This window comes from Ochlerotatus camptorhynchus, unplaced genomic scaffold, assembly GCF_037179485.1.
Source record: "Ochlerotatus camptorhynchus isolate MF236.1 unplaced genomic scaffold, CSIRO-AGI_Acam_v1.1 ptg000532l, whole genome shotgun sequence".
Taxonomy (NCBI): Eukaryota; Metazoa; Arthropoda; class Insecta; order Diptera; family Culicidae; genus Ochlerotatus; species Ochlerotatus camptorhynchus.
In genome coordinates, this window is record NW_027041016.1 from 279,245 (window position 1) to 304,459 (window position 25,215).

Genomic DNA, 25,215 nt, shown 5'->3' on the forward strand with positions numbered 1-25,215 from the left:
AAATTTTATATACAGAAAAAAAATAAGCAAGATGATTAGAAATTGGTTCATTACTTAAATGCGAGTGCTTGGATGATGTATTGAATTGTTATTTTTTCTAAGGACTAAACCAACTCCAATACAATGCATAATGTTTTAGCTGATATGAATTCTAGTTGATTCGTGGTTCGTACCACAGTCAAACGATGTAAATTTTCAAATATGAATTTTATGCTGTGTTTAATTAATTAAGATGTTCAAAAATCCCTCTGTTGTTGATCAGTCGAATTGCGAGAAGGTGTCATTCAAAATAGCAGTTGGCAAATTTTCACTTAAATTTGACACTTCGAAAATAGATTATAATATTCGAAAATCCCTCTATTGCTGACCGTTCTATTTTCGAAAAGGTGTTTGTCAAAATTGGTCCCTGTCAGAAATAAGTCTGGAAAAATAGCAGGTTCATTTGAAAATTTTCCGTCTGTGAAATTTAACTGAAAATTGGCTGTAAAACATACAGCGCTCAGAGGACAACCAATTATCGATAGGATGACTTGCAAATGCTTTAGATTAGATTTAAAATTCCATGGTTCACATTTCCATAAACTTCTACCACCACGAAAAGAAAATGTAGTAAAATTCTTCTTTATTTTTGATTTGTTATGTGGCTTACATTTGCTAATACAGGGCAAGAGGTTAGCCAGAAGGGCTCTTCATCTTTGGTGAACTTTTTGATTTTGTGTTGTACATGTTGTGTTTTACTGTGTAATGTTTTTCAATTTTCTTATTATGAAGTATGTTGTTTGAACGTTTTAATTTGTTATTCTACCTACTTAACCTAATTTAACCTAACGTGCCAGATCCCTGACGATCTGTTGGTCGGATCGCCTACAGCAATCTCTAAACCTTGCGATGGAGGCAGCTCTCCGTAACTCCAGTGTCTGAAGACCAGCCAGGCGGTGATCCTCAGAGTTTCTAGTCCGCGGTGGACTGTTGAGGATCATTCTCAGAATCTTGTTCTGGATCCTTTGAAGTTTAAGATGATGGCTTTTTGCGCAACTCTCCCAGATTGGCATCCCGTATTCTATTACGGGAAGGATGATTTGTTTGTAGACAGCAAGCTTATTTTTCAGGGACAGGGATCTTATCAACGATCTTATCAAGATGTTGCACTTGGTTTTGGTTTTGTCAACGTGCTCCCTAAAAAGAAGCTTGCTGTCTAATGTTAGCCCGAGGTACACGACCTCTTTGGACCATTCCACCACTGAGCCGTTTAAGCAGATCTTATTATTTTCAGACGGAACAAGTCTGGGAGATTTTGAGTGTGGAAAGATGATGACCTGGGTCTTTGCCGCGTTGATACGGATCTTCCAGCTGTTGAAATATTCAGACAGGACGTCCAGGCCTCTCTGAAGTTTGGCAGTCAGAGCTCCGATGACCCTACCCTTGTAGACGATGGATGTGTCATCTGCGAACAGAGACAACGATCCACCATCAGGGAGAGCCGGCATATCGGAGGTGAACAGGTTGAATAGAATGGGGCCAAGGATGCTTCCTTGTGGAACTCCGGCACCGATGTTGAAAGCATCCGATGTGATGCTATTCAGAGATACTCGGAACTTCCTGTCCGATAGATAGTTGTTTATTATCTTCACTAGGAAGATTGGAAGACCGTACTGCTGCAATTTGAACACCAGGCCATCATGCAAGACATTGTCGAACGCTTTTTCAACGTCCAACAACGCCATGGCAGATGTTTTCGAAACAGACTTGTTCCGTCTCAGAATGTTTGTCACTCGAGTCAGCTGGTGGACGGTCGAACGACCTTTCCGAAAACCAAACTGTTTCTCGAGTAAGATGTTGTTTTGTTCGGCAGATGTTAGGAGCCGGTGGTAGACTGCTCTTTCAAACAGTTTTGATAACCCTGAGAGAAGGCTGATTGGTCGATAACTTGAAGGTGAGGACGGATCCTTCCCAGGTTTCCGGATGGGTATGACTTTAGCTGACTTCCGACACGAAGGGAAGTAGCCAAGTCTGAGACACTGATTAAAAATCAGTGCCAGATGATTGTAGAATCTGGAACTCAAGTGTTTGAGTTCCAGATTCAGGATGTTGTCGAAACCAGGGGCCTTCATGTTTTTAGATGATTTGATATAGGCCAATAGTTCGTCAGCCGTAATCTCGGATTCCTCTGAAAAAATGTTAGGAATCTGATCAAGATTGGTTGCATTTTCAGCAACCTCAGATTCATGAGGGCTGACGATGTTTTGTCCGAGATTATGGGAGCTGACGAAATGTTGAGCTATCGCGGCAGCCTTCTCTTCAGGAGTTATCAGATGAACCACTGGGTCGCTGGGACGATCCAGTGGGGTCAGTGGTGGAATGGGCCTAGGCTTGTTTTTAAGAATTTTCGTTAGTTTCCAGAAGGGCTTTGCACAATCTGGGAGAGAGCGGATTTTGTTAGCAAAATCTTGATTTCCCGAGTAGCACACTTTCATCACAATAAGTTGCAGCAACTTGTTTATGACTAAAATATGTCGTATATAAGTTTCTACAATTGATTTGTAACAAGCGTGCTACTAGGGTTCTGAGGTACACCATTCTGGCTTGGATGGTTTTTGTAAGTCGATTGCAATGGGTCTTCAAGACACGTAAACCAGAACGCTGGTATTGCCTTCGGGTGGAGTTACGGAGTCTGATGAGATCTTTGGTAATTCTATCAAGGTTCAGTGTATTGCTCACCTGTCTGGATACTGGCACGTGTTGGTCCCTGGTCCAGGATATCGCCTCATCGATGGAACGCAGACACCGGTCAACGTCTGCGGGCGTCTCCGGAAGGACACCGTAGTCGACAGTGGAGTCGACACAGTGTTGGAACTGCTCCCAGCTGACACCATGGTAGTTGCGTCGAGAAGCTTGGAATCGGTTGACAGATGAGCCTACTTCTGCCACCACCGGATAGTGGTCCGAACTCAGCTCCTGATGGGTCACAGGTAGCGAGATGTTGTCTCCCATGTTGCTGATGAGTATGTCAATGGTGGAGTGAACGCCAGACCGGCTCAACCGGGTGGAAGAGTCCGGCGCTAATATGGTGTAGCGAGCCTCTTGCAGGTCCTCGTTGAGGATGGTGCCGTTTTGGTTGCGTCGACTATTGCCCCAAGCCTGGTGTTTGGCGTTCAGGTCGCCAGCAATGATGTACTTTTCGCGCCGTCGAGTTAGTTTGATGATGTCCCTCCGCAGGTCTGCTGCCGACCCGTTCCTGATGGTGATTTGCTTGGGGCAGTACGTCGCAATGATGGTGATAGGGCCGACAGGAGTGGAGACTTCTACCCCTAAAGCTTCGATGGTTTTCAACTGGAAGCTCGGCAGAAGCCGACAGCAGATGTTTCTGTTTACCTCCGGTTTCAGGTGGGTTTCGGTGATAACGGCAATGTCGATGTTTTGTTTGTTGAGGAAGTCAACGAGCTCGATGATCTTGCTCTTGAGCGAGCAAGCGTTCCAGTTGGCGATCTTGATGGTCTCACGGTCCATAATTGTCGATGAAACGTGATGCAGCAAGAATCTGCTCGGTTCTGGTTCTGCAGGAGCGCTTGATAATGATTGCTTCTGCCATGATGGTAATAAGTTCCTCAGTTGTGAGTAGCTCTTCGTTTTCATGCGATGGTGGGGCATCATCTCGACGCCACGATAGACCCGGGGAAGGGGACGAAACCGTTGCCGCATAGGACTGATGGTTGGCGGGACCGATGCAGCAGCAGCAGCCAAACGGTTGTTGAGCGGTAGTGGCGGAAGAATCGGAATCGGACGCCGTTGGCTAATGGCGGGGAAATTCTGCTCATTGCGTGCCGGTATCTTTTTCCGACCCGGCTGGTTCTCCATGAATTCCGCACGCTTCGGACAAGACTTGGTGGTATCTCGATGTGCTGCACCACAGTTGGCGCATTATGGATCGGCATACGCATTCTCCATGCTCTCGCATTCTTCGGGTTCGTGTTGTTTGCCACATTCGTTGCAGCGATGAGCCATGTGGCAATTTTTGGTCCCATGCCCAAACATGAGGCAGTTTGAGCATTGGGTGACGTTACGGGGGCGAGGTTGGTAGCGTTCCCACTTAACCACGATGTGGAAAAGCGCCCGAATACACTGCAGGTCCTTCAAACACGTTGTGTTTCGCTCGAGGTGGACCAAATACAGCTGGTCACGGTGCTTGAGGAAGGCGTCGTGCCGATTCATCCTGAAGACTTGCGATGGCCTTAGGCCGTTCTTCTTCAGCTCATCCGACAGCGCGTCGATTTCCATATCGGGCAGACCACGCACGACCACCTTGAGCGGCTTGTCCTCCTCGATGTCGTGAGAGAAATACTCTCATTTTTCTGCTTCAGCAGCACTTCAACGGCCTTGTAGTCCTTCCTTGCTGGTACCATCAGCTTGATGCCTTCAGAGCACAGGCGCATGGTGCACTTCAAGAAGCCTTTCTCGATGTAGTACTCGATGTTTTCCCGAAGTCCAGGCGGGAATCCCTTGACAAAAAAGGGTGGTAATTTCTCCTTCTTCTTTATTTCCGGTTCATCACCATTTTCCAGAATGGCGTACCGGTTGTTGGACAGCAGCTTTTTCGAGGCCGACTGAGCGTTGGCGATTTCCTGACGGGAACGCTTCCCGGACGCGCTTGCAACCGCATCACCACGCGGTGGTTTTCCCATACTGGGATCGAACGATGTTTCACTTATCACCGCGAAAGGGAGACGCGAACGGACTGTCACAAAACTAACACTCAAGAGAGAGATCGGACGAAACCGGACTGGACTGCTTGACGATCAAGCAGTGAATGAATCTGACGAAAAGAAAAGCTTTGGTTTCCATGCTTTACCAATGTTCGTACCACATCTGATAGCGATGAATATGTTTCCACGTCTTTTGTCAGCTTAAGGTACGTTTAGACTATCTGATTTGTTGGTCTGATTCGAGCGGACTGCTCGAAAATTTAGTCGGATGCAATATCCGGATGCGTTCACACTTTTTCGTCAAGATGATTAGATTTGAAGTTTGATTTGTCGAACGAAATAGGCTTGCGTTTAATTTTCATTCGACTCATTCAGCAAAATAGCCGCAATTGAGATAAAAATATTGATTTTTTTTTAAATGCCATGGTTTTAAACCACTAAAGAACGCTTGACTTGTGTTTAGATGGCACCCAGTAGCAAGGTAAACCGATTTCCTAGCAGATTTCAATATTAACTGATTTGACTGATTTTTATATTCCAGTGTCATTGGCCACTCTGAGAGGCTACTAAGAATTTTTTAGAGCTTCAGAAAGGTTCGGAGATCTACTGAGAAATTTTTTGAGCTTCAGCGTAGTTCGTAGATTTTGAGAACAGAACTACCAAACTTCAGAAAATTTCACAGAAATTAGAAGAAATTTGCAGCAATTCAGAAAAATTCTCAAGAGAGATCGTAGATCTTCATATAAATGATCATATAAATTTTCAAAACTTAAAGCAAGCTAAAATATTTTCAGACCAATTTGTAAAACTATATGCGAAATTTTTCAAATCTTCAGGTAAATCCGCAGAACTTCAGACAAGTCCAAGAATCTACAGTGCAATGTAAAGAATTTCGCAGAAGTTTGGAGATCTACTGAAAAACTTGAACATCAGAAAAGTTCGTAGATCTTCAGAACAAAGCTACAGATTTAGAAAAAAAAATTACAGAACTTCTGAAAAAATCGCAAGAATGGTCATAGATCTCCAGATAAATTTGAACCTTCAAAAAGGGTGCAGATTTTCTGATAAATTTTTAAAATCTGCAGTGAAATTTGCAGAACTTCAGCGGAGTTCAGCTATTTAAAAAAAAATATTTAAAAGATTTCAGGGAAATTGTAGATTTTGCGAGAGACATTTAAAACTTCAAGGAAGCTCAAATATGTTCAGATAAATTTTGATTAATTTAGAAGATCTCCAGGGAAATTTTCAGATCTTCAGGGTAGCCCGAGAGAATACAGAGGAATTTACAAAACTTCAGCGAAGTTTGCAGATCTACCGAGCAATTTTTTGAGCCTCGTGGTTTTTTTTTTCGTAGATCTTGAGAATATAACTAAGGAGCTTCAGACAACTTTACAGAACTTCAGAAGCATCGATATCAAGAGAAATCTGCAGAACTGCTAGGAATTTTGCAGATCTTCTGAGACATGCAGTGGTTCAGAAAGCTTCACAGTTTCAGAAAAATGTGAGATCTTCAGAAAAATTCGTAACATTTCACAAAAGTACTTCAATTCGAAAAACAAATCGCAGCGAAGTACGAAAGTCCAAGATTTTGCAAAACTCCATGGAAGATGGAAATAGATAGATCTGAAGAACTTCAGAGAAGTCCGTAGATCTTAAGAGAAGTCTGTAGAACTTCAGGAAGTTCGTATAGTTTAAGAAAAAAAAAAGCTTCAGCAAAACTCATAGAAGTTCAGGAAAGTTCGCCGATCTTTAGAAGTATTTTCACAACTTCAGAGAAATTCGTAAATCTTCTGAGAAATTTTAAGACTTCAGCGAAGTTCAAATATTTCCAGGTAATTTGTAGAGCTTTGGGAAGTTTCAAAGAATTTCAGATAAATCTGCAGAACTTTATGGAAATCCAAGAGTCCACAAAGAAATTTACAGAACATTAGAGAGGTTTGCAAAATCTACTGATAAATTAATTGAACTTCAGGGCAGTTTGTAGATCTTCAGAACAGAAATACAGTACCTCAGAAAACTTTACAGAATTTTAAAGAAATTTTAGGAACTTCCGAAAAGTTCAGAGAGTAGATCGTAAATTTGCAGATGTTTCAATAAATTTTTAAAATTTTATTGCGGTTATTGGATGTTAATTGAAATTTACACAGCTCCATGGAAGTTTGCTGATCTTTAGAGATATTTGCAAAACTTCATAAAATTAGTAGATCTTCAGAGAATTTCTAAAATTTCAGGGAAGCTCAAAAATGTCTGGGTAAACTTTTAATACTTTATGGAATTGTGTAGATGTTCGGAGATATTGAATAATGAAAATCTTCAGAGAAAATTACAAAACTTTTGAGAAGTGCACAGATTATAAGAAATTAAGTGAACATCAGAGATAATTGTTGATCTTTAAGGATCTTAAATCTGCAGGGATTCAGGAACTTTGTAGATTTTTAGAGAAATTTGCAGAACTTCTGAAGAACACACAGAACTTCAAAGAAATCCACAGAACTACCGAGAAATTTGCAGATCTTCAGGAAAGTTTGTTGATATTTGAAGAGAACAGAAACAAACCTTCAGGAACGTCCGAAAGTCTTCAGAGAAACAGGCAGAATTGAGTTCTTAACAGAAATTTTCATAACTCATGGAATCATTTAGATCTATAGAGAACTTTTCCCACTAGCTTGTCAAAAGTTGGTATCGAAATCCTGGCGAAGTTTTGAAATCCTTTTTCCTCTTCATATCGCAGTTTTTGAAGGACAGGTGACCCAGATCCCTGTCGGTGTTCCTCATGAGCAACCATTTCCTACTCCACAAAGTTCACCTTCTCCTTCTCATTTTATTTAAAATAACAAAAGTAAATACGCCTGGTGAAGCTAGAGTAATTTCCCGGATATTCATGATGGAAGTATTTACTTTTGATTCCTGATACAGTTTTGTTTTGAAATCTAAATTGACAGTTCTTTTGACATGTGCAAGCAGTGTAAACACCAGCAAACATGGGTGTTCGACAAAGTGTGTCGAATGTAAATTCAAGCAGATTTTTTATTATTGAGGCGGTCAAAATCAGACAAAGAAATCAGATAGTCTAAACGGAACTTTAGATCAGCAAATGACGTCCGATAGAATTGTTCACATCATCATTTTTGTGGGACGATTGGTGTACCCCCCGGTGGGAAACGAAGAAAAACTTAGTTCAGTGGTTACTATCGACCGATGCACACGCATCTTCGCGTTTGTAAAACTTTAAATTTAATAAAGCTAATTTCTGTATTTCTCACCAACTCCTCTCCCTCTTTTCTTACATGGGGGCTCGTCCGGGAAGGAGTTATCGAGAAATTGTTCGATTGACGCGTTAATATCGCTAAAAAGTGATTAAAAGTTGATATGAGAAGAACGCCATTCCTCATTCAAAATGGCGGAACAAGTGGATGAGTTGTGCGAAATTTTCACGAAAGCCGGATTGACGCGTGAGTGTGAAAAGCGTGGCTTGTCTTCGGATGGGTGCAAGACAGAGATAGCGCAAAGAATCGTATACTTCGACAAAACGCACGACGGTCGTTCGCGTACCAATAACGAGGTACACAGAAATTCAAAACAACCCAAAATTAAGTTCTTTTCACTCATCTCCCATGTTCCGTACGATAAGCCAAATTTGGGTAAACCGGCTCAAAGTAGTTTGCATTTAAGCACGGCAAAAAAAATTACCCATCGCTAAGTTATTTTCAGTTTTTTCTACCCAAAATTAAGTTCAATTAACTCAAATTTGGGTATATCGCATATTACTCAAGTTTGGCTTCTCGTACGGAACTAGACGGTTGAGTCGAATCTTTCGTTCTATTTTTGACAACAATAGCGAGAGGAAATGAAACGGGCAGAGGTCAAATAACTCAAATTTGAGTTTAAAAAACCCAAGCGGTGGGTAGTTTTGTTTTTCTGTGTACGGGATGACAAGCGAGACAATGATGATTATGCGGACGAGGCCGCAGTACACGATGACGGCGAGAATGATGGCAACGTTGTAAACGACGATGATGATCACGATGACAACGACGAACACGATGACAACGATGATGAAGAGGACGGCGATAATCATGCTCAAGACGACAACGATAGCAATATGTTTGTCACTGCGTTGACGAGGGGAAATAGACGAACATCCACACACTCAAAAAATTCCACACGTTTGATCGAAGTGTTTAAACACTTGATTTTTTAAATGCACAGTCACATTTACTTTAAGTGTATTTCACCTTAGTTCAATGTGTTATACACGTTAATTTCTAGTGTTTCAAACTTTGAAAAGTTGAAAATCTTTCAAGTGTATTGCACATTGAATCACACTACTGTTCAAAATAGATGGATTTAAAGTGTTTTGCATTTCAATACGATGTGAATTGCTTGCTCAGGAAGGTAAACATCGAAAACAAGAGTTGTAACTTTATCCTATCAACCCGCCTCATATATGAGAACAACCGTGGCACAGTGAGATCGAATGAAGACTCCGACAGCAGCACACCCCAACAGTCCATGATCGAATCCCAAATCAGACCCATTAAAAAGATATGTGAAAGCTCTAGCCTCTGAAATTTGTTTATATATTTGTCGATTCATTTTAAAAGTCGGTAAAGTAGAAGTCGATAAAGTAGAATATTGCAGAATTTTGAACTATGATGTGCAAAGCTATTGATATCACCATATAAGGCACATAGAATCCAAGTGTGTCACAATTCCATTCCATAGTGTTCAGGCATGGTTCATAGCATAAGATTCACACATGAAATTGATGTGTTTCACATTAAGCGCAAAATTAAGTGTGAGATACATGATGATGACGTGTGGAATTTTTTGAGTGCACCTAAAGATCGGTTCATGCCTGAGCGGCACCAACCGTATTCGTTCAGAGACGTTGAAGATAGCATTGAAACATTCGGTGCTGAAGACGGGCAGGACGTTAAGCTATGGATGTTGCAGTTTGAAGCGATATCCCGAACAGCTGGTTGGAGCGACGAACAAAAGTTGATCATGTGCAGGAAGAAGTTGACGGGCACAGCACGAAAATTTATGTTTGCGGAACGATATATCACTTCGTTTGCCAAACTGAAGAACGCATTGATTAAAGAGTTTGCCCCTTTCATTCGTGCGAGTGACATTCATCGCCAGCTGGCAGCGCGAAAGAGAAAATCTAACGAAGCCATACGTGATTACATCTACGAGATGCAACGTATCGCCCACTCCATCGACCTCAATGAGCCGAGCGTTTGCGAGTATATTGTTGACGGGATCACCGATGATGAATTCCACCGATCGATGCTTTATGAAGCGCAAACAATTCGATAGCTGAAGGAGAAGTTACTTAACTTTGAAAAAGTGCAAAAGAAGATTGTCGTAAAGCCGAAGCTACACGAAGGCCAGCCAAGGAAAAAGGAGCTACGCGAGAAAGAGATGAAAAAGCAAACGGGATCAAAGAAGAACTCTCGATGAACATTTCAAATGGTCCTATCTGCTTTGATCGATTCTCTTCATCGACTTTCTCTTTTCATAACCACTGCTATGCAAACAGATTTCGCGCTAATTCTACCATATCGTTTGATAAAGGGGGTTCTTATCTAGCGTCCAAAACGTCAAATACAACAGGGAAAGGTTTTGCAACTGAGTTATTGACGAAAGAGAAAGTCGATGAAGAGAATCGATTAAAGCAGATAGGACCATTTGAAATGTTCATCGAGAACTGCTTTAACTGTGGTGATGCGTCACACTTTGCCGATGAGTGCCCGCAGAAGAACGACGGACCGAAGTGTTTCAACTGTAATTTGTTCGGTCATTTGTTAAAGAACTGTACGAAGTCGGGTGAAAAAGTGAAACACGACGGCGTCAAGAAAAGTGTATCGAAAGTGAACACATTGAAAAGTGTTGATAGCGTGAACCCGAGTGTGTTGGTTAACATTTATGACTATGAGATCAGTGCAACCGTTGACACAGGAAGCGAAATTTCTCTAATCCGAAAAGATTTTTGGATTGGATTGGCGAAAGGCGAAGGACAACTGAAAAAGTCAGCCATGAAAGTGCGCGGCTACGGAGGTGACATAAAAGTTGTTTGCGGCGAATCAGTGCTTAATGTTTCGATCGAGAACGAGAAATACAACATTCTTGTTTACGTTGTGCCGAAGGAAGCAATCGATGTTAAAATGCTGATTGGAATGGATTTCCTACGTTGTGTCAATTACTCAATCACACCGGAAGGTGTACGAATCGAAAAGTAGCCGACGAAAGAGCCTGAATGCGAAGCAAAGTGGATCCGCAGGATCGAAGAATACATTGGTGTTAGTGAAATTGACGTACCGTACCAATACCGCGACGAGGTCATGAATCTTATTGGAAATTATCAACCGGTATCGTCAGTTACGGCGGCGAACAAGTTGAAAATAAAGTTGTGCGACAATGAAGCTGTGCGTGAATCCGCGACGGTTGGCTCCTCTCGAGAAGGAAATTGTGAAGAAGCAAACTGACGAATGGTTGGCAAACGATATTATTCAGTCATCCCAGAGTGAATACGCGAGTGCCGTAGTAGTAGTACCGAAGAAAGACGGATCACGTCGTGTGTGTATTGATTATTATGCCATCAATAAGAAGATGATTCGTGACAATTTTCCTATGCCGAATGTAGAAGAACAAATCGACCAGCTGTCTAGTACGCGGGTGTATACTACGGTGGATTTGGAAAATTCGTATTTCCACGTACCTATTGATGAAATATACATCGTTTGTGACAAATGATGGGCAATTTGAGTTCTTGCGTGCCCCGTTCGGACTGTGTACAAGTGGAAATGCTTTCGGACGATTCATAAACAATGCGCTGAAAGAACTGATCAACGATGGTACGATTGTAGCATTTGTGGACGATATAATCATTCCATCGAAGACTGAAGAAGAAGGACTAGAAGTGTTACAACAAGTGCTGTATGTGGCCAAAAAAGCAGGATTAAAATTTATTTGGAAGAAATGTGTCTTCCTTCAACAACGGGTAGAGTACCTCGGTTACACAATATACGACGGCAGAGTTGAACCGGCACCTGCAAAGATTGAAAAGGTCAAGCAGTTCCCGATGCCGACTACGGGGGAGGTAGCTCATCGATTCTTCCGGTTCGCCTCCTAGCATCGTGCTATAAGGTACCAGGCGATAACCAGGGTAGTTGATCGATAGCTCGATGACGTCATTTCGTTGGCGTCTGCAATGGGAAATTCTCATAGCAGGCGTTGACGATGGGACGTTGTCGAGTTGTTGAATAGCAACTATCGTGGTAACTCACCGATTACCTGTCGATCTGCCAAATTTGGAAAGCCGTCTGCATTGAATTGTCTCATCTAATAATATTCCGCCCTCTATATCACAAGAAATTGCGAGTAGCTGAGTGGAATGGAGATAAGTTAAGCATTGGGTACAGGACCAAGTCTCTCCTGGGTAGTGCCAGAAGATGAGCGCAATAGAATCATCAAGTTGCCATAAGGCACGGAATGAGACTATTGCATGGCTGGGTAGTCAAAGTCTTCCATTCGTTAGTCATTTCAGGTGGATTAGAACAGGTTTAGGTTTAGGGTGGGCGTTGGCCAGATTTGGATTTTTCAGATATAATCCTAAATAGGACCTAGATTATTTAATACACTAGTAGCCTCAACTTCTGTCACAATGTTTCATTGTGACTAATCAACACTCAATGGGTAAAATATCAAATTTGCGGTAAATTTGAAAAAAGAGAACTTGGAGTGTAGAGCGCACTGCCCACTGGACGATTCTGAAGCCTGACCAAGTGAGTGGGTTACGAGTTTATTTGATTGTACGTCATTTCCAAGTTATATATAGATACATTCATACCATTGGCATTTTGTATTTGCGATAAGACAGAGACAGGATGCGGAGGGCCCGCTTAGGGGGAGCGTAACCCATGTTATGGCTTCCATTTATTAAATAGTTCAGATAGGCTGGAAATGATAGGTTCATGCTGAGAAAATGTACCATATGGTGCCCGTTCACTGATCAAAATTAGATTCAAATCGTCAGGCCCTGCCCTGGAATAAGGGGATTGACGATGATTTGCTAGGGGCATCCCACTCTAAACTTTATATTTCTCGCGGTGTGCTTATAAATATCTGACTGATATCTTAGATACCTATAAATACTTAAAAATACTTAAGAAATACCTAGTACTAGTATGCTTACCTGGTTGCTAGGTGAATTTCTGCAGTTTGTTTATTCAATGTTGTCAGGAATTTTATGTGTTAGGCTGGTTTGTGTGCATTGCGAGCGTTAACGTATCAATGAATAAATCATTTAAAAGAAAAGATTTCCAATTTCAGCGAAAAAGACGATAAGTATGTAAAAGTAAGTCTTTTGCTTATGAGAATGTGTCTTTTCCTCTGAAATACGAGAAAAAAATTAATTTGTCCTGAAAGTTGTCACCTATATCCCACATCCCGTTTTCTGGAGAAAATAAAGCGTATTTTAAAATTTAATATTATGTGCTCCTTATTAAAAATCACATTATGCTGTTCTAATAAAAATGAACATAGAGCCCCGCATACACGATATATACGCAGATAAATGTGGATTTCTCATAAGCGTCACCATATAAAATGCTCTGCGTTCTTATATGTTATCCTCATCGTGCTTCGATGGTTATGCGAAATTATCATGCAAGGTACAATATTTGTGCATTCCCTCATTAAAATTGTATGATTATATTTCATAACGACGTGTTTGGGGTATCATCAACTATCCGTCGAATAGTTGTATGATTTGAGTTATCGTTCAGGCATTTTTTTTATTATGGATATGAACTAATTGTTTATTTCTTATTAGTGACACATTGATTTATAAATATAAACTGTAATAATAGGTTTATGTGCATTTAATAAAAACACAAAAATATTCAAAAATTCGTTTAAATATTTTATAGTTTCAGCACTTAAAGATCCTGTAGCATCCGGTGGTTGGATATGCGATGCGATGAACTGTCAACATCGATTCCAATAATGCTCTCGTGGGCGTTCAACAGTCCTCCACCGTCCATAATTTTAAAGAGGCTTCCTTTGACTAACACTCCTCGTTTTTTTTATAGTTTTTTGGCACTTTACTGGAATCCGTTGAATCGAACACATCTTTGTTCTACCTGAAAATATAGTTTTAATTTTAGTTCGAACTCCTACTACGTTCAGACTATAGCTGATATCATAACAAGACGTGAAATTTTTACTGGAAATCATATGTATGACTTTTGATATCAAGTTAGCCTATGTTACGTAATAGCAGCTAATGTCCGAACGTAGTATTATTTTTTTTATATTATTTGCAGTACATGCTATAACAAATCTTCCTTTCACCTGTCTTAAACGAGAATCCATTTACGTGACAAATAATTGATCCTTCAAAGAAAATCCAATCTCCCATACTTATATCTTCTAATAAACTGTTTTGTTGACGATCGCTTGTTTGTTTGATAGTTATTTCATCTAGGTGGTAAAATCTATGGTCAGGCTACCTGAATATGCCAGGATGTCCAACACCTTCTGCACCTTCGCAGGAACCCGATCAAAGTCTCGTTCAACTGCATTTCAAAACGGTGCCTGCAAATAACATAATAAATAAATGAGGAACATGAGTAGCCAATTACATTAAACAAAATTATAAATTTACTAATCAACATAGTATCATAGCAATGTAAAGTGAATATATATATTTTTTACTTACCGTATAGGTGACGAACTCTTCGTTAAACATTTTGCACAATACACTTCGAAATCATAACATTTGACATCGATATGAAAAATAATTGCACTAACAACCGACGTTATAATCAAGACTTACTATGATCAAAATCACATCAAGAGAAAAAGTATTTATAAATACTTAAAAATACTTAAGAGAGATTTAAACATACTTAACGAGTATTAGAGCAAAAGTTTAGAGTGGGATGCCCCTAGATGATTTGTCAAGTTACATTTTGCATTTGCATATAATTGTAAGCTTAGGTTTGCTTTTGTAATTGTAAGATAGATAGTTTGGCTCAATTGAAACATTGAGTTGTATAAACTTGACGAATCATACCTCTAAAATAGTAGTAGTTACAGTGCCGCATTGTCTAACAACCACTGCCTGCAACTAATGTTGGAGGGGTCGGCAGGGCAGATTACGGATCAAAACTAACATAACTCTAACACTGAAATGATCCCGAAACTAACGCTCATTCATTGCACTTTGAGTCATAAAGTAGTTTTATTTATTTTCCTACTAATCTATCTACACACTTAGTTTTTTCAACCGAGCTCGGCTGTGCGGGTCTCGGCGGGGAGGGTTTCGCTGAGATCTCGGCGGGAGTGACATTTGATAATGCCTTTTCTAATAATCTGCCTACGTTTCTTTTCTTTGTTATCTACTTTATCCCCTTTTTATTTTTCTACTCTTCTTTCCTCTTCTCTTCTTTTGTTTTGTTTGTTTACATATAACTAATACTAATACTCAAGTTATAAAAATGAACATCTTCTATTATACATTTATACATATTGTAAAATAAACGTATAAGATTAACACATTTATCACAAATTTAACACTAACTAGAATCACAACGTACTCCTCTTTTTATATATGTCACTATAAATTTCATGCATTGTTTCTTCTCATTGTAGACAGCGAATAACGAATAGCGAGCAAGGGCGCTATAACCTAGGCGAATACAGAATTCCCTCCGTATATGTTACGTCCGCACACCGCTCTCTGTTGTCCTTCGACTGAGGTCGGCTGGATCGATTGAGGGATGGCAGTGGGTGGGCGGTGCCGTCCACGCTTGTACGGAGGGAGGACTGTACGCTCGAACACAAGGGGTAAATACCTGTGTTCCATCCCAGGAGATCGGACAACCAAGGACTGTACATTAACTTTCTTAGCTCTGTCACTCCCAACGATTTATATAGTCTATTTTCAAATCCTGCATACGGAGCGGTTGGTACGGTATGTCCTCGCTCTTTGATTACCTGTGGATTAAATGTTAACCACTGTCTATACTTATTAAGTAGACATGGTAAACATTCACTTCCACAAAAATTAACTAAACGCTACACAGTAGGCCTGGCCGCTTTATTGTTTGTTTCACATCCTTGATGTGCAGCAGGCATTAATAATGACAAGAAAATGATAGATGTATTTCTATCATTTCCAGGATTCTTTCAAGTACTGGCTGTGTATGTGTAGACTAGACTAGACTAGACTAGCAGTTCCCGATGCCGACTACGGTGAAGCAACTGCAGAGATTTTACGGTTTGGCTAGTTACTTCCGGAAATTCGTACCCTCGTTTGCCGATGTTGCACGCCCTCTATCAGGTTTGTTAAAGAAAGACTGCAAATTTCACTTTGACATCGAAGCGATTGCCGCTTTCAATCGCATAAAGGAGATTCTCGCAAGCTTTCCGGTGTTGCAGATATTTCGACCTGATGCTGAGATCGAAGTCCATACTGACGCCAGTAAGCACGCTTTAGCTGGCATCCTGATGCAACGCGCGGATGACGATGGTAAATTTCACCCTTGTTATTATTACAGTCGTTTAACAAGTGACGCTGAAAAGAATTATCACTCTTACGAGCTAGAAACGTTGGCAGTGGTTGAATCGATCAAGAAGTTTAGATGTTACCTCTTGGGTCGTAAATTCAAAGTCGTTACAGACTGCAGAGCATTTAAAGATTCGATGACTAAAAAGAAGGTGAACGCTCGTATTGCTCGATGGGTTGTCGACATAGCTGAGTTTGATTTTGATGTCGAGCACCGCCCCGGAGAAAAAATGCAACATGTTGATGCGTTGTCGATATATTTTGATAATTTCTGCTTCTGTTAGCGCCCAAATCTGTGAAGGTCAGCGAAACGACGAAAAAGCCAAAGCAATCATGGAAGTTTTGCATAGCAACGGCAAATACGAAGGCTACAGTACAAGCAACGGAGTTCTATATGCAGGCGAAGGAGAAAACCGACGAGTGTATATTCCGGAATCCATGGAAGCGACGATTATACGAGCTGCTCATGAAAAAGGCCATTTCGGAGTGAAGAAGACGAGCGAACGGATTGATAAGGACTATTTCATTACTGGACTGGATGAAAAAATCAAGCGCTGTATTGCTACTTGTGTACCTTGCATTGTCAGCGAGAAGAAGCGTGGAAAATCAGAAGGAGAACTCAAGCCGATTCCGAAAGGTGACGTGCCTTTGGACACCCTACATGTAGATCATCTCGGACCAATGCCATCAACCCGAAAATCGTATAATTACATTTTGACGGTGATTAACGGGTTTTCGAAATTTGTTTGGTTGGTTCCAACTAAATCCACTGGAGCCGAAGAAACGTTGAAGAAGCTTCGGATTATATTCGACACGTTTGGTAATCCTCGAAGAATTATCAGTGACCGTGGTTCAGCGTTTACGTCAGGACTGTTCACTAAGTTTTGCTCGGATGAAGGTATCGATTTACATACGATTGTTACCGGTGTTCCCCGTGGCAATGGACAGGTGGAACGTATCCACCGCATCATTATTCCGATGCTTACGAAGTTGTCGATCGACAAGCCTGAAGGATGGTTCAACCATGTCGTCAATGTCCAGCAGTGCCTGAACAACAGTTGACAGCGAGCAATTCGAACAACACCATGCGAACTTTTCATCGGTGTCAAGATGAGGACAAAACAGGTTGAAGTTTTGTATGAGATTCGGCAGCACGAACTTCAAGACGATTTCCAGCAATCACGAAGCAAAACACGGGAAGCTGCTCATCAAAGCATTCAGCAAATCCAACAAGAGAATAAGAAGTACTACAACCTACGAAGAAAGCAGTCGCAGCAGTATCAACTCGGTGATGTTGTAGCTATTCCGAAGACGCAGTTTGGCGTCGGTCAGAAAGTCAAGCAGAAGTATTTTGGACCTTACGAGATCGTGGGAGTTTGGCCGAATGATCGCTACGAAGTGCGAAACTTAGATGCCGAATCTGAAGGACCGAATAAGAAGTCAACATCTGGAGATACCCTTAAGCCTTGGTCACTTCCGGGTCGGAAGTAATATCAGGAAAGGCCGTGTGGGACGATTGGTGTACCCCCCGGTGGGAAACGAAGAAAAACTTAGTTCAGTGGTTACTATCGACCGATGCACACGCATCTTCGCGTTTGTAAAACTTTAAATTTAATAAAGCTAATTTCTGAATTTCTCACCAACTCCTCTCCCTCTTTTCTTACATTTTGGATGATTTGCGTTATGGAGTTGAACCAATTTGGCATGACAATCAATTCAACTGAGGTTCGTTTGATTCTTGTATCAATGTTCATCCTTTTTTTGAAAGGAGTATCATCTGATTACCGTCATCCGTTTGCAGCTATCATTCTTGATTCCAATATACATATGAGGTTCCTCAGAATACCGATTTTTGAGATTTTATTCCGATTTACACCGAATTAAAAAAAAATCAAAATGATTATTGCCTGTCCGGGCTTAAATTTCAGAGAAAACTTTTGTGAGATGCTTGTATCTTTTCGAATATGTATTTTTTATTAGATGCTCAAACAAATTTTCATCTTTAAATATTTCTTACGTTTGATACTCTTTCGACTAGTGTTTCAATTTCCAGGGCGTTTTCGGTTACCCAGAAATTGGGAAATGGTTGATGGCTCATCCCAGTAAATCCTGGGAACAGATCCATCGGAATTTTAATTCTTTAACTTTCTGAACTTTATTTAATTTTCCTTTGGGAGTTTCTTCTTACTATTCCCTGGAATTTTCTTCCAGCTTACCCCGTATGCTATTTTCCGATTCCACCTAGAAAGATATATGGACATCCCTCGCTTCTTCTGGTTTCGCTTGAAAGGTTCTTCAGTCCAGAGTCAATGTCATAATAAGAGTCCCGCCAATAGTGAAGCCAGAAGTACCAATCGAACTGTTAAGCGGGGTACCAAACAAGCAAAGTAAATAAACATTATTGTTCCCACAGCCAGTGATTTTAGTAATCTAGTAATATTAGTTGAAAAACATTTCGTCGCTTTAATTAGTACATTGTGGTATTTATAAGTTATACCAAGCAGTTGTTTGAACATTTTTCAGGTTCTATAATTGTGTTTGTCTCTCAGAAGCTCCGTTATCGACATGAAATTTTTCACTTCTGAATGAAAGTCATCCGATGCTAACACGGCGAATGAGAACGACCCAAATTTGAGTTTAGTTCACTCATAATCGCCAAAAGTGCAGGAGCTCAGCGATGAGTAAATTTGCCTCATGTTTTCCTAGGTTTTTCCAGGGAAAAGTTCCCGAATTTGAGAAAAGTAAAGATTGGATTTACTCAGTCTATTAATACTTCTCCGAGACTGAATAAAATTTTCGTCAATTTCCTCATTTTCCGGCAGATTTTTAAGGTTTTCCACAGGAAACCATGAAACAAATTTACTCATCGCTGAGTTTCCTGCACTTTTGGCGATTATGAGTGAACTAAACTCAAATTTGAGTCGTTCTCATTCGCCGTGAACGCAAAAAATCTGGTTGCCGTTTTGCTCTGACGAAAAATAAATCACAAACAGTGCTGCTTGTTCGCAACATTTTCTCTTGGCGGGACTCTTATTATAACATCGACTCTGCTTCAGTCCAGTGCTTTAAATTTTCAAAATCATTTGAACAATTTTGATGAAAATGAGAAAAGTAGTTATTCGCTATCAAAGGAGACCTCCTTCGAATATGATATCAGTTGCATAGTCATTTGACGAAGTCATGGATCATTCTCATTTGAGAAACGCTCTTCAATTATTGTACCGGAACTTTCAAGTTCTTAAAACGACTTAAAAATAAGGCTGCTTAGAAATCTATAGACCGCCTTCAACCAAGCTGCTTAAGCCACAAATAGCTTTATATCAGAACTTTTGGTTACTTGGGCGGTTCTCAACGTAGGAGTTTTTAGTCGATTCTGGTGGAGATTTCGAATACTGCTGACGAAAGATCTGGTAGATTCCGGTGGAATTTCCAGACGTTGTCGATTCCGTTGGAGATTTTTGATGCTGTCAACGAATGTTCCAGTGGATGCTGCTGACGAAAAATCCGTTAGATTTCGGTGGAATTGTCGACGAAGCAGGTTCCAGTCGATTCTGGTAGAGATTTTGCATGCTGCCAACGAAATTTCCGGTGGATTTTTTCGAAAACCTGATGGAGCAGGTTCCAGTCGATTCCGGTTAAGATTTCAGATGCTGCAGAAAGATCCGATTGATTTCAGCGGAAGTGGATGCGAAAGATCCAATTGATTTCAGCGGAGTGTTCTGACGTTGACGAAGGAGGTTTCATTTAATTTTGGTGGTGATTTGGTGGTGCTTCCAACGAAAGTTCCAGTGGATTTTTCTAACGTTCTCAACGTAGGTGCTTCCGTTCGATTCCGGTGGAGATTTCGGATGCTTCTGACGAAAAATCCGATAGATTTCGGTGGAATTTTCAGACGGTGGAGCAAGTTAGATTCCGGTGGAGATTTTGGATGCTGCCAACGAATGATCCGATATATTTCAGCGGAGTTTTCTGACGTAGGCGATTCCATTTTGGTAGAGATTTTCGATGCTGCCTACGAAAGTTCCAGTGGATTTTCCTAACGTTCTCAACGTAAGAGCTTCTAGTCGATTCCGAGCGAGGTTTTGGATGCTGCAGACGAAAGATCCGGTAGACTCCAGCAGAATTTTCAGACGTTGTGGACCAAGCAAGTTCCAGTCGATTCCAGTGGAGATGCGACAGGAACTACCCGTAGATTCAGGTGAATGCTGCCAATGGTGGATTATCTGATTTCACGAAGGAGATTCTCGATGCTGCCAACGAAAGTTGCGGTGAATTTTTATGAATTCTTGATGGAGCGGGTTCAATTGGATTCTGGTGGATATTTCCTATGTTTACAATAAAAGTTTCGGTGGAATTGTCTGAATTCACGACGGAGCCGCTTCCGTTCTAGGTTTTCGATGCTGCCTACGAATGTTCCGGTGGACTTTTCTGAATTCTTCTTGATACTGCCGACTAATGTTACAGATGTTTTTTTTTTATTATTTTCGACGGAACAGGTTCCGATGAATTTAGCTGAATTATTGATGGAGCGGGTTCAACTCGATTCTGGAGCAGATTTCCCTAATTCAAGACGGAGACGGTTGCAGTCGATTTCGTTGGAAATTTTCGATGCTGCCAACGCAAGTTCTGGAAGATCCAGTGGATTTTTTGAAGTTGTCGAAAGAAGAGGTTACAGCACATTCTGGTGGAGATATTTGATGCTGTAAGCATAAATTCCAGTAGATTTAAGCCGAGTTTTCTAAAACACTGTCGTAGAAGGAAGTTCCTGTCGTTTTCGATGGAAATTTTTGGCGCCGCCGACGAAAATTCCATTGGATTTTTTTCTCAATTTTTGACGGAACAGATTCCAGTAGATTCTGGTGGAGATTTACGATGTTGCCAATTAAAGTTCCGGTGGATTTTTCAGAATTATTCACGCAGCAGGTTAAACTCGATTCAGATGGCGATTTTCGATGCTGCCAATGAAAGTGTAAGCGAATTTTTTGACGTTGTCGACTTCTGTGCAGATTTTTGATGATGCCAACGGTGAATTTTCAGAATCCTCGACGGAGCAGGTTCTAGACCATTCTTGTGGATATTTCGTATTCTGCCAACTAACGTTCCGGTGCATTTTTATGAATTCACTACAGAGCCACTGGCATTCGATTCCGGTGGAAATTTTCGGTGCCGCCAACGGAAGCTTTTGTGGATTTTTCTGACATAAACGGAGGAGGTTCCAGTCGATTCCAGATTTTTGATGCTGTCAACGGTGTATTTTGAGAATGCTGCCAATGAAAGTTCCGGTGGATTTTTATGAATTCACTACGGAGCCGGTTGCATTCCATTCCGGTGGAAATTTTCGGTGCCGCCAATGAAAATTCTGGTGGATTTTTCTGACGTCTACGGAGGAGGTTCTAGTCTATTTCAATGGATTTTCTATCATGCCAACAAAAGTGAAAGTTAATTTTTCTGACGTTATCGATGGAGGAGGTTCTAGTCGATTCCAGTGGAGATGCTGCCTACGTTGGATTTCAGGATTCTCGAAGGAGCAGGTTCTGGGTAGTTTGGGTGGGCATTTTGGATGCTGTCAAGGAAAGCCAGTTGCATTCGATTCCGGTGGACATTTTGGATGCTGTCAATGAAAGTTCTGGTGGATTTTACTGACGTTGTGGACGGAAGAGGTTCAAGTCGATTTCGGTGATAATTTTCGATGCTTCCAACGGTGGATTTTCAGAATCTTCGACGGAGCAGGTTCTAGGCAATTCTAGTCGATATTTCGTATGCTGCCAACAGAAGTGTGGGATTCATCGGTGGACACCCAACAGGTAGTGAAGTGGACAGGCCAAAACCGATAACGAACGGAATTAAACCCGGGGAACCAGCGATAACGACGAAATAAAAGAACACTCGTACCGACTACTAGAAACGTGTTTAATTACCGGACTGTTTACATAGAATGAAAAAGAAATTCACTTTCACTTTGTTATTGCAGTCTTCTCTCTTATGGTGCATGAAACTGATTGCAGCGTAGTGACGCCGGGTAAAAATATTGCTCCTACTTGTACACGCTCAACAAGAAGTTCTGGTGGATTTTTTCTGACATTGACGCAGGAGCTTCTAGTCGATTTCAGTGAAGATTGTCGATGCTGCCAACGAATGTTGCGGTGGATTTTAATAGCGTTGTCGATGTAGGAGGTGGGTTTCGCTCAATTCTGGTGAAGATTTTCGATGCTGCCAAATAAAATTCCAGTGGATTTTTCTGACGTTTTTGACGGAGGAATTTCCAAACGAATTCGGTGGAGTGCTCCACCAATATTATATGAAAAAAATAACCGGAAATTTAGTTGGAAGCATAAAACATCTTCACAGAAAACGACAGGAACTTCCTCCTTCGGAAATGTTAGAAAATTCCGCTTAAAGCCACTAGAACTTTTGTTTGCAGCGTCGAATCAACTGGAACCTGCTCCGTCGGCAACGTCAGAAAAAATACACTGGAACTTTCGTTGGCAGCATCGAAAATCTCCACCGGAATTGACTGCAACCTGAGCTAGAACCTGCTCTTATTAAGAATGATAAAAAAATCCAATGGATCTTTCGTTGGCAGTACCGGTAATCTTCACCGAAATCATCGGGAACCTGGTCCATCGGAAACGTCGGAAAATGTATGGAACTCGGTGTGGAACGTTTGATGTCTTCGCTTTTTATCAGTGTGATGTTTTGTCTTTTTGCGACATGTCAAAATAAACACTGAAGTAAAAAGTCGCTCATCGTGCTCTCTGACAGATGACATAATAGGCATCGCTTATCTATTTAATCCTGCATTTTTTTCCTTTACTATAGTTTTTCAGCCTTTGGGGTTCGTCTCTTTTAAATTTAAAGGCGTTATAAAAGAGAAACCCCAAATTACAGATCTGTATGCGGGATCCCAGATGGGGATCATCGGAAAAAACGGAGTGGATGAGATGGCGATTCCAGTGGGAGATTTCTCATAAGGGAACCTTTCCAGCTTTCAGGGCAGCAATTATTCCATATTTTACGCTGCAATCCAAAACAACATGTACCAAACTCTGTATTAGGGATTGTCCATTAATTATGTCACACTTTTAAAGGGAGTGGGGTTTAGGAAACCGTCACGAGCCACACAAAAAAAAATTAGGGCCATACAAAAAATGTGGTAGAGGGTGTGGGGGCTGGTTGAAAATGGGCCAAATTTGTGTGACATAATGAATGGACCCTTATGGCTCGTCACGGTTTCCTAAGCCCCACTCCCCCCTAAAAGTGTGACATAAATAATGGACGATCCGTAATACAGAGTTTGGTACATGTTGTTTTGGATTGCAGCGTAAAATATGGCATAATTGCTGTCCTGAAAGCTGGAAAGGTTCCTCAACAAATTAATTAACCCCTTTTCCATTATCGTAATTCAGTTTCTGTTGTCCTACATATGTGTTTTAATCCTAATCTAAATTCCAACCGTGTTCTTGGCTGCTGGAAAAGTTTAAGTAATGTGGTTGAGGTGGTTCAAATGTTGTGATACAAGCCGGCGTCTTTAATGAAACATAGGAGAGCGGCTTCCATGGAGGGATTATCCCGGATACTACTTGGCATTCCATATAGGTTCCGGATGCCCTGAAAGCAGGAACAGTTGATCACTATGTTGTCGTCCGTCATTTTGACTCCACAAGTGTCACATTTCTTCCGGAATATGGGTGCTCTTGCCGTGTAATATGTGACTTTTGTGTGACCGGAACGCAAACGGGACAGGACACGTTGGTCCCGCCAGCTTGAAATATCTGTCCATCTTGTTGTTTCCCTTTTAAGCTTGCAAATAAATGGCTCTGTTCTGGAAGCCCACTCGCTAACCTAAGCTTCGCGAAGTATCGATTTAGTCCATTTTTTGGCGTCCATACCGGAGACGCTCGTTGAAATCATGCAAGCTCTACGGCCGGTGGCAGCGAAGTGATTCGCTTCGATGTTTCCCCTGATCCAGGGAATCCAGAGATCCAGAGGAAGATGGTATTGTGTGGGTTGACTTTCAATCCCCTGGATCCACGGATGACGTGTTACCGGTGATTTCAATGCTGCGATAACACTGGCGGAGTCAATTAATATACATAGCGTTAGCATGAATAATTTCACTGTAAATGCGTTTGCCTAAATTAATAAATCAAAAAAAAAAGAATATGAATCTAGTGAAACATAAAACCGACTCATGGGATTTGGACAACGTTATAAAAAATAAAAACACATGCACTGCAACCACAAAGCCGACCTCCCGTCGACTGCCATAAAACCCACATAAAGCTAAAACACACAAGCCGTCGTAAAACGCACATCGCAAAACACCCATGCCTACTACAACCGAGCTTCGGGAAAACAGAACGAAAGCTTCAGATCACAGAACAAACGAAAAATGTGACACACATACTTTCCAGCTTCTTCCACGACCGTGGCCAACATAAATTCTGTTGATTTATCGTTCACAATCACATGACAGTCATCAATGTCAGGGGACCTGTGAAGGATCACACAAAAATCGGAGGCAAGGAGGAAAAGGAGAAATGAATTATCAGCATCAAAAGTGCGGAAAGCATTGTCGGTCCAAATGATATGATATGATGATGGTGGTATTGGTGGTGGTGGTGGTGGTGGTGCGGTGTGGAACCACGGAAACTGTCCGATGGGATTTGGTGACGATTCTGCGAGTGACATCAGTTGGGGCGTGTGTTTGTGTGATTTGCTAGTTTTGTTTGCTTATGGTGTTTGATATTTCCTTAGAGGATGGGTCATTCCTCGTTGAATAGCACAACATCTAAAGGAAATCTCACCCAACAAAGCAATGATTAATGTGCGACTTGGCGTGGAATGCCCGACACGTGGTTCGTGTACGATTCCACAGAGTTGGGTCAGTGTTAATTTGTGTACAGTTGATCCACCTGCGGTGACTTGGCTTTGTTT

At 41.2% G+C, this 25,215-nt stretch overlaps 1 protein-coding gene across 1 annotated transcript in view; it reads right to left on the reverse strand.

The window, feature by feature from the left end:
- The window catches only part of LOC135713090 (dopamine D2-like receptor), a 75,778-nt gene extending 51,032 nt beyond the window's left edge, over window positions 1–24,746 (reverse strand). The window contains exon 1 of the mRNA XM_065236192.1: window positions 24,686–24,746. Within this exon, the coding sequence (XP_065092264.1) occupies window positions 24,686–24,717 (32 nt within the window). The 5' untranslated portion in view covers window positions 24,718–24,746. The remainder of the gene's footprint in view (window positions 1–24,685) is intronic.
- Between the last annotated feature and the right edge of the window lie 469 nt (window positions 24,747–25,215).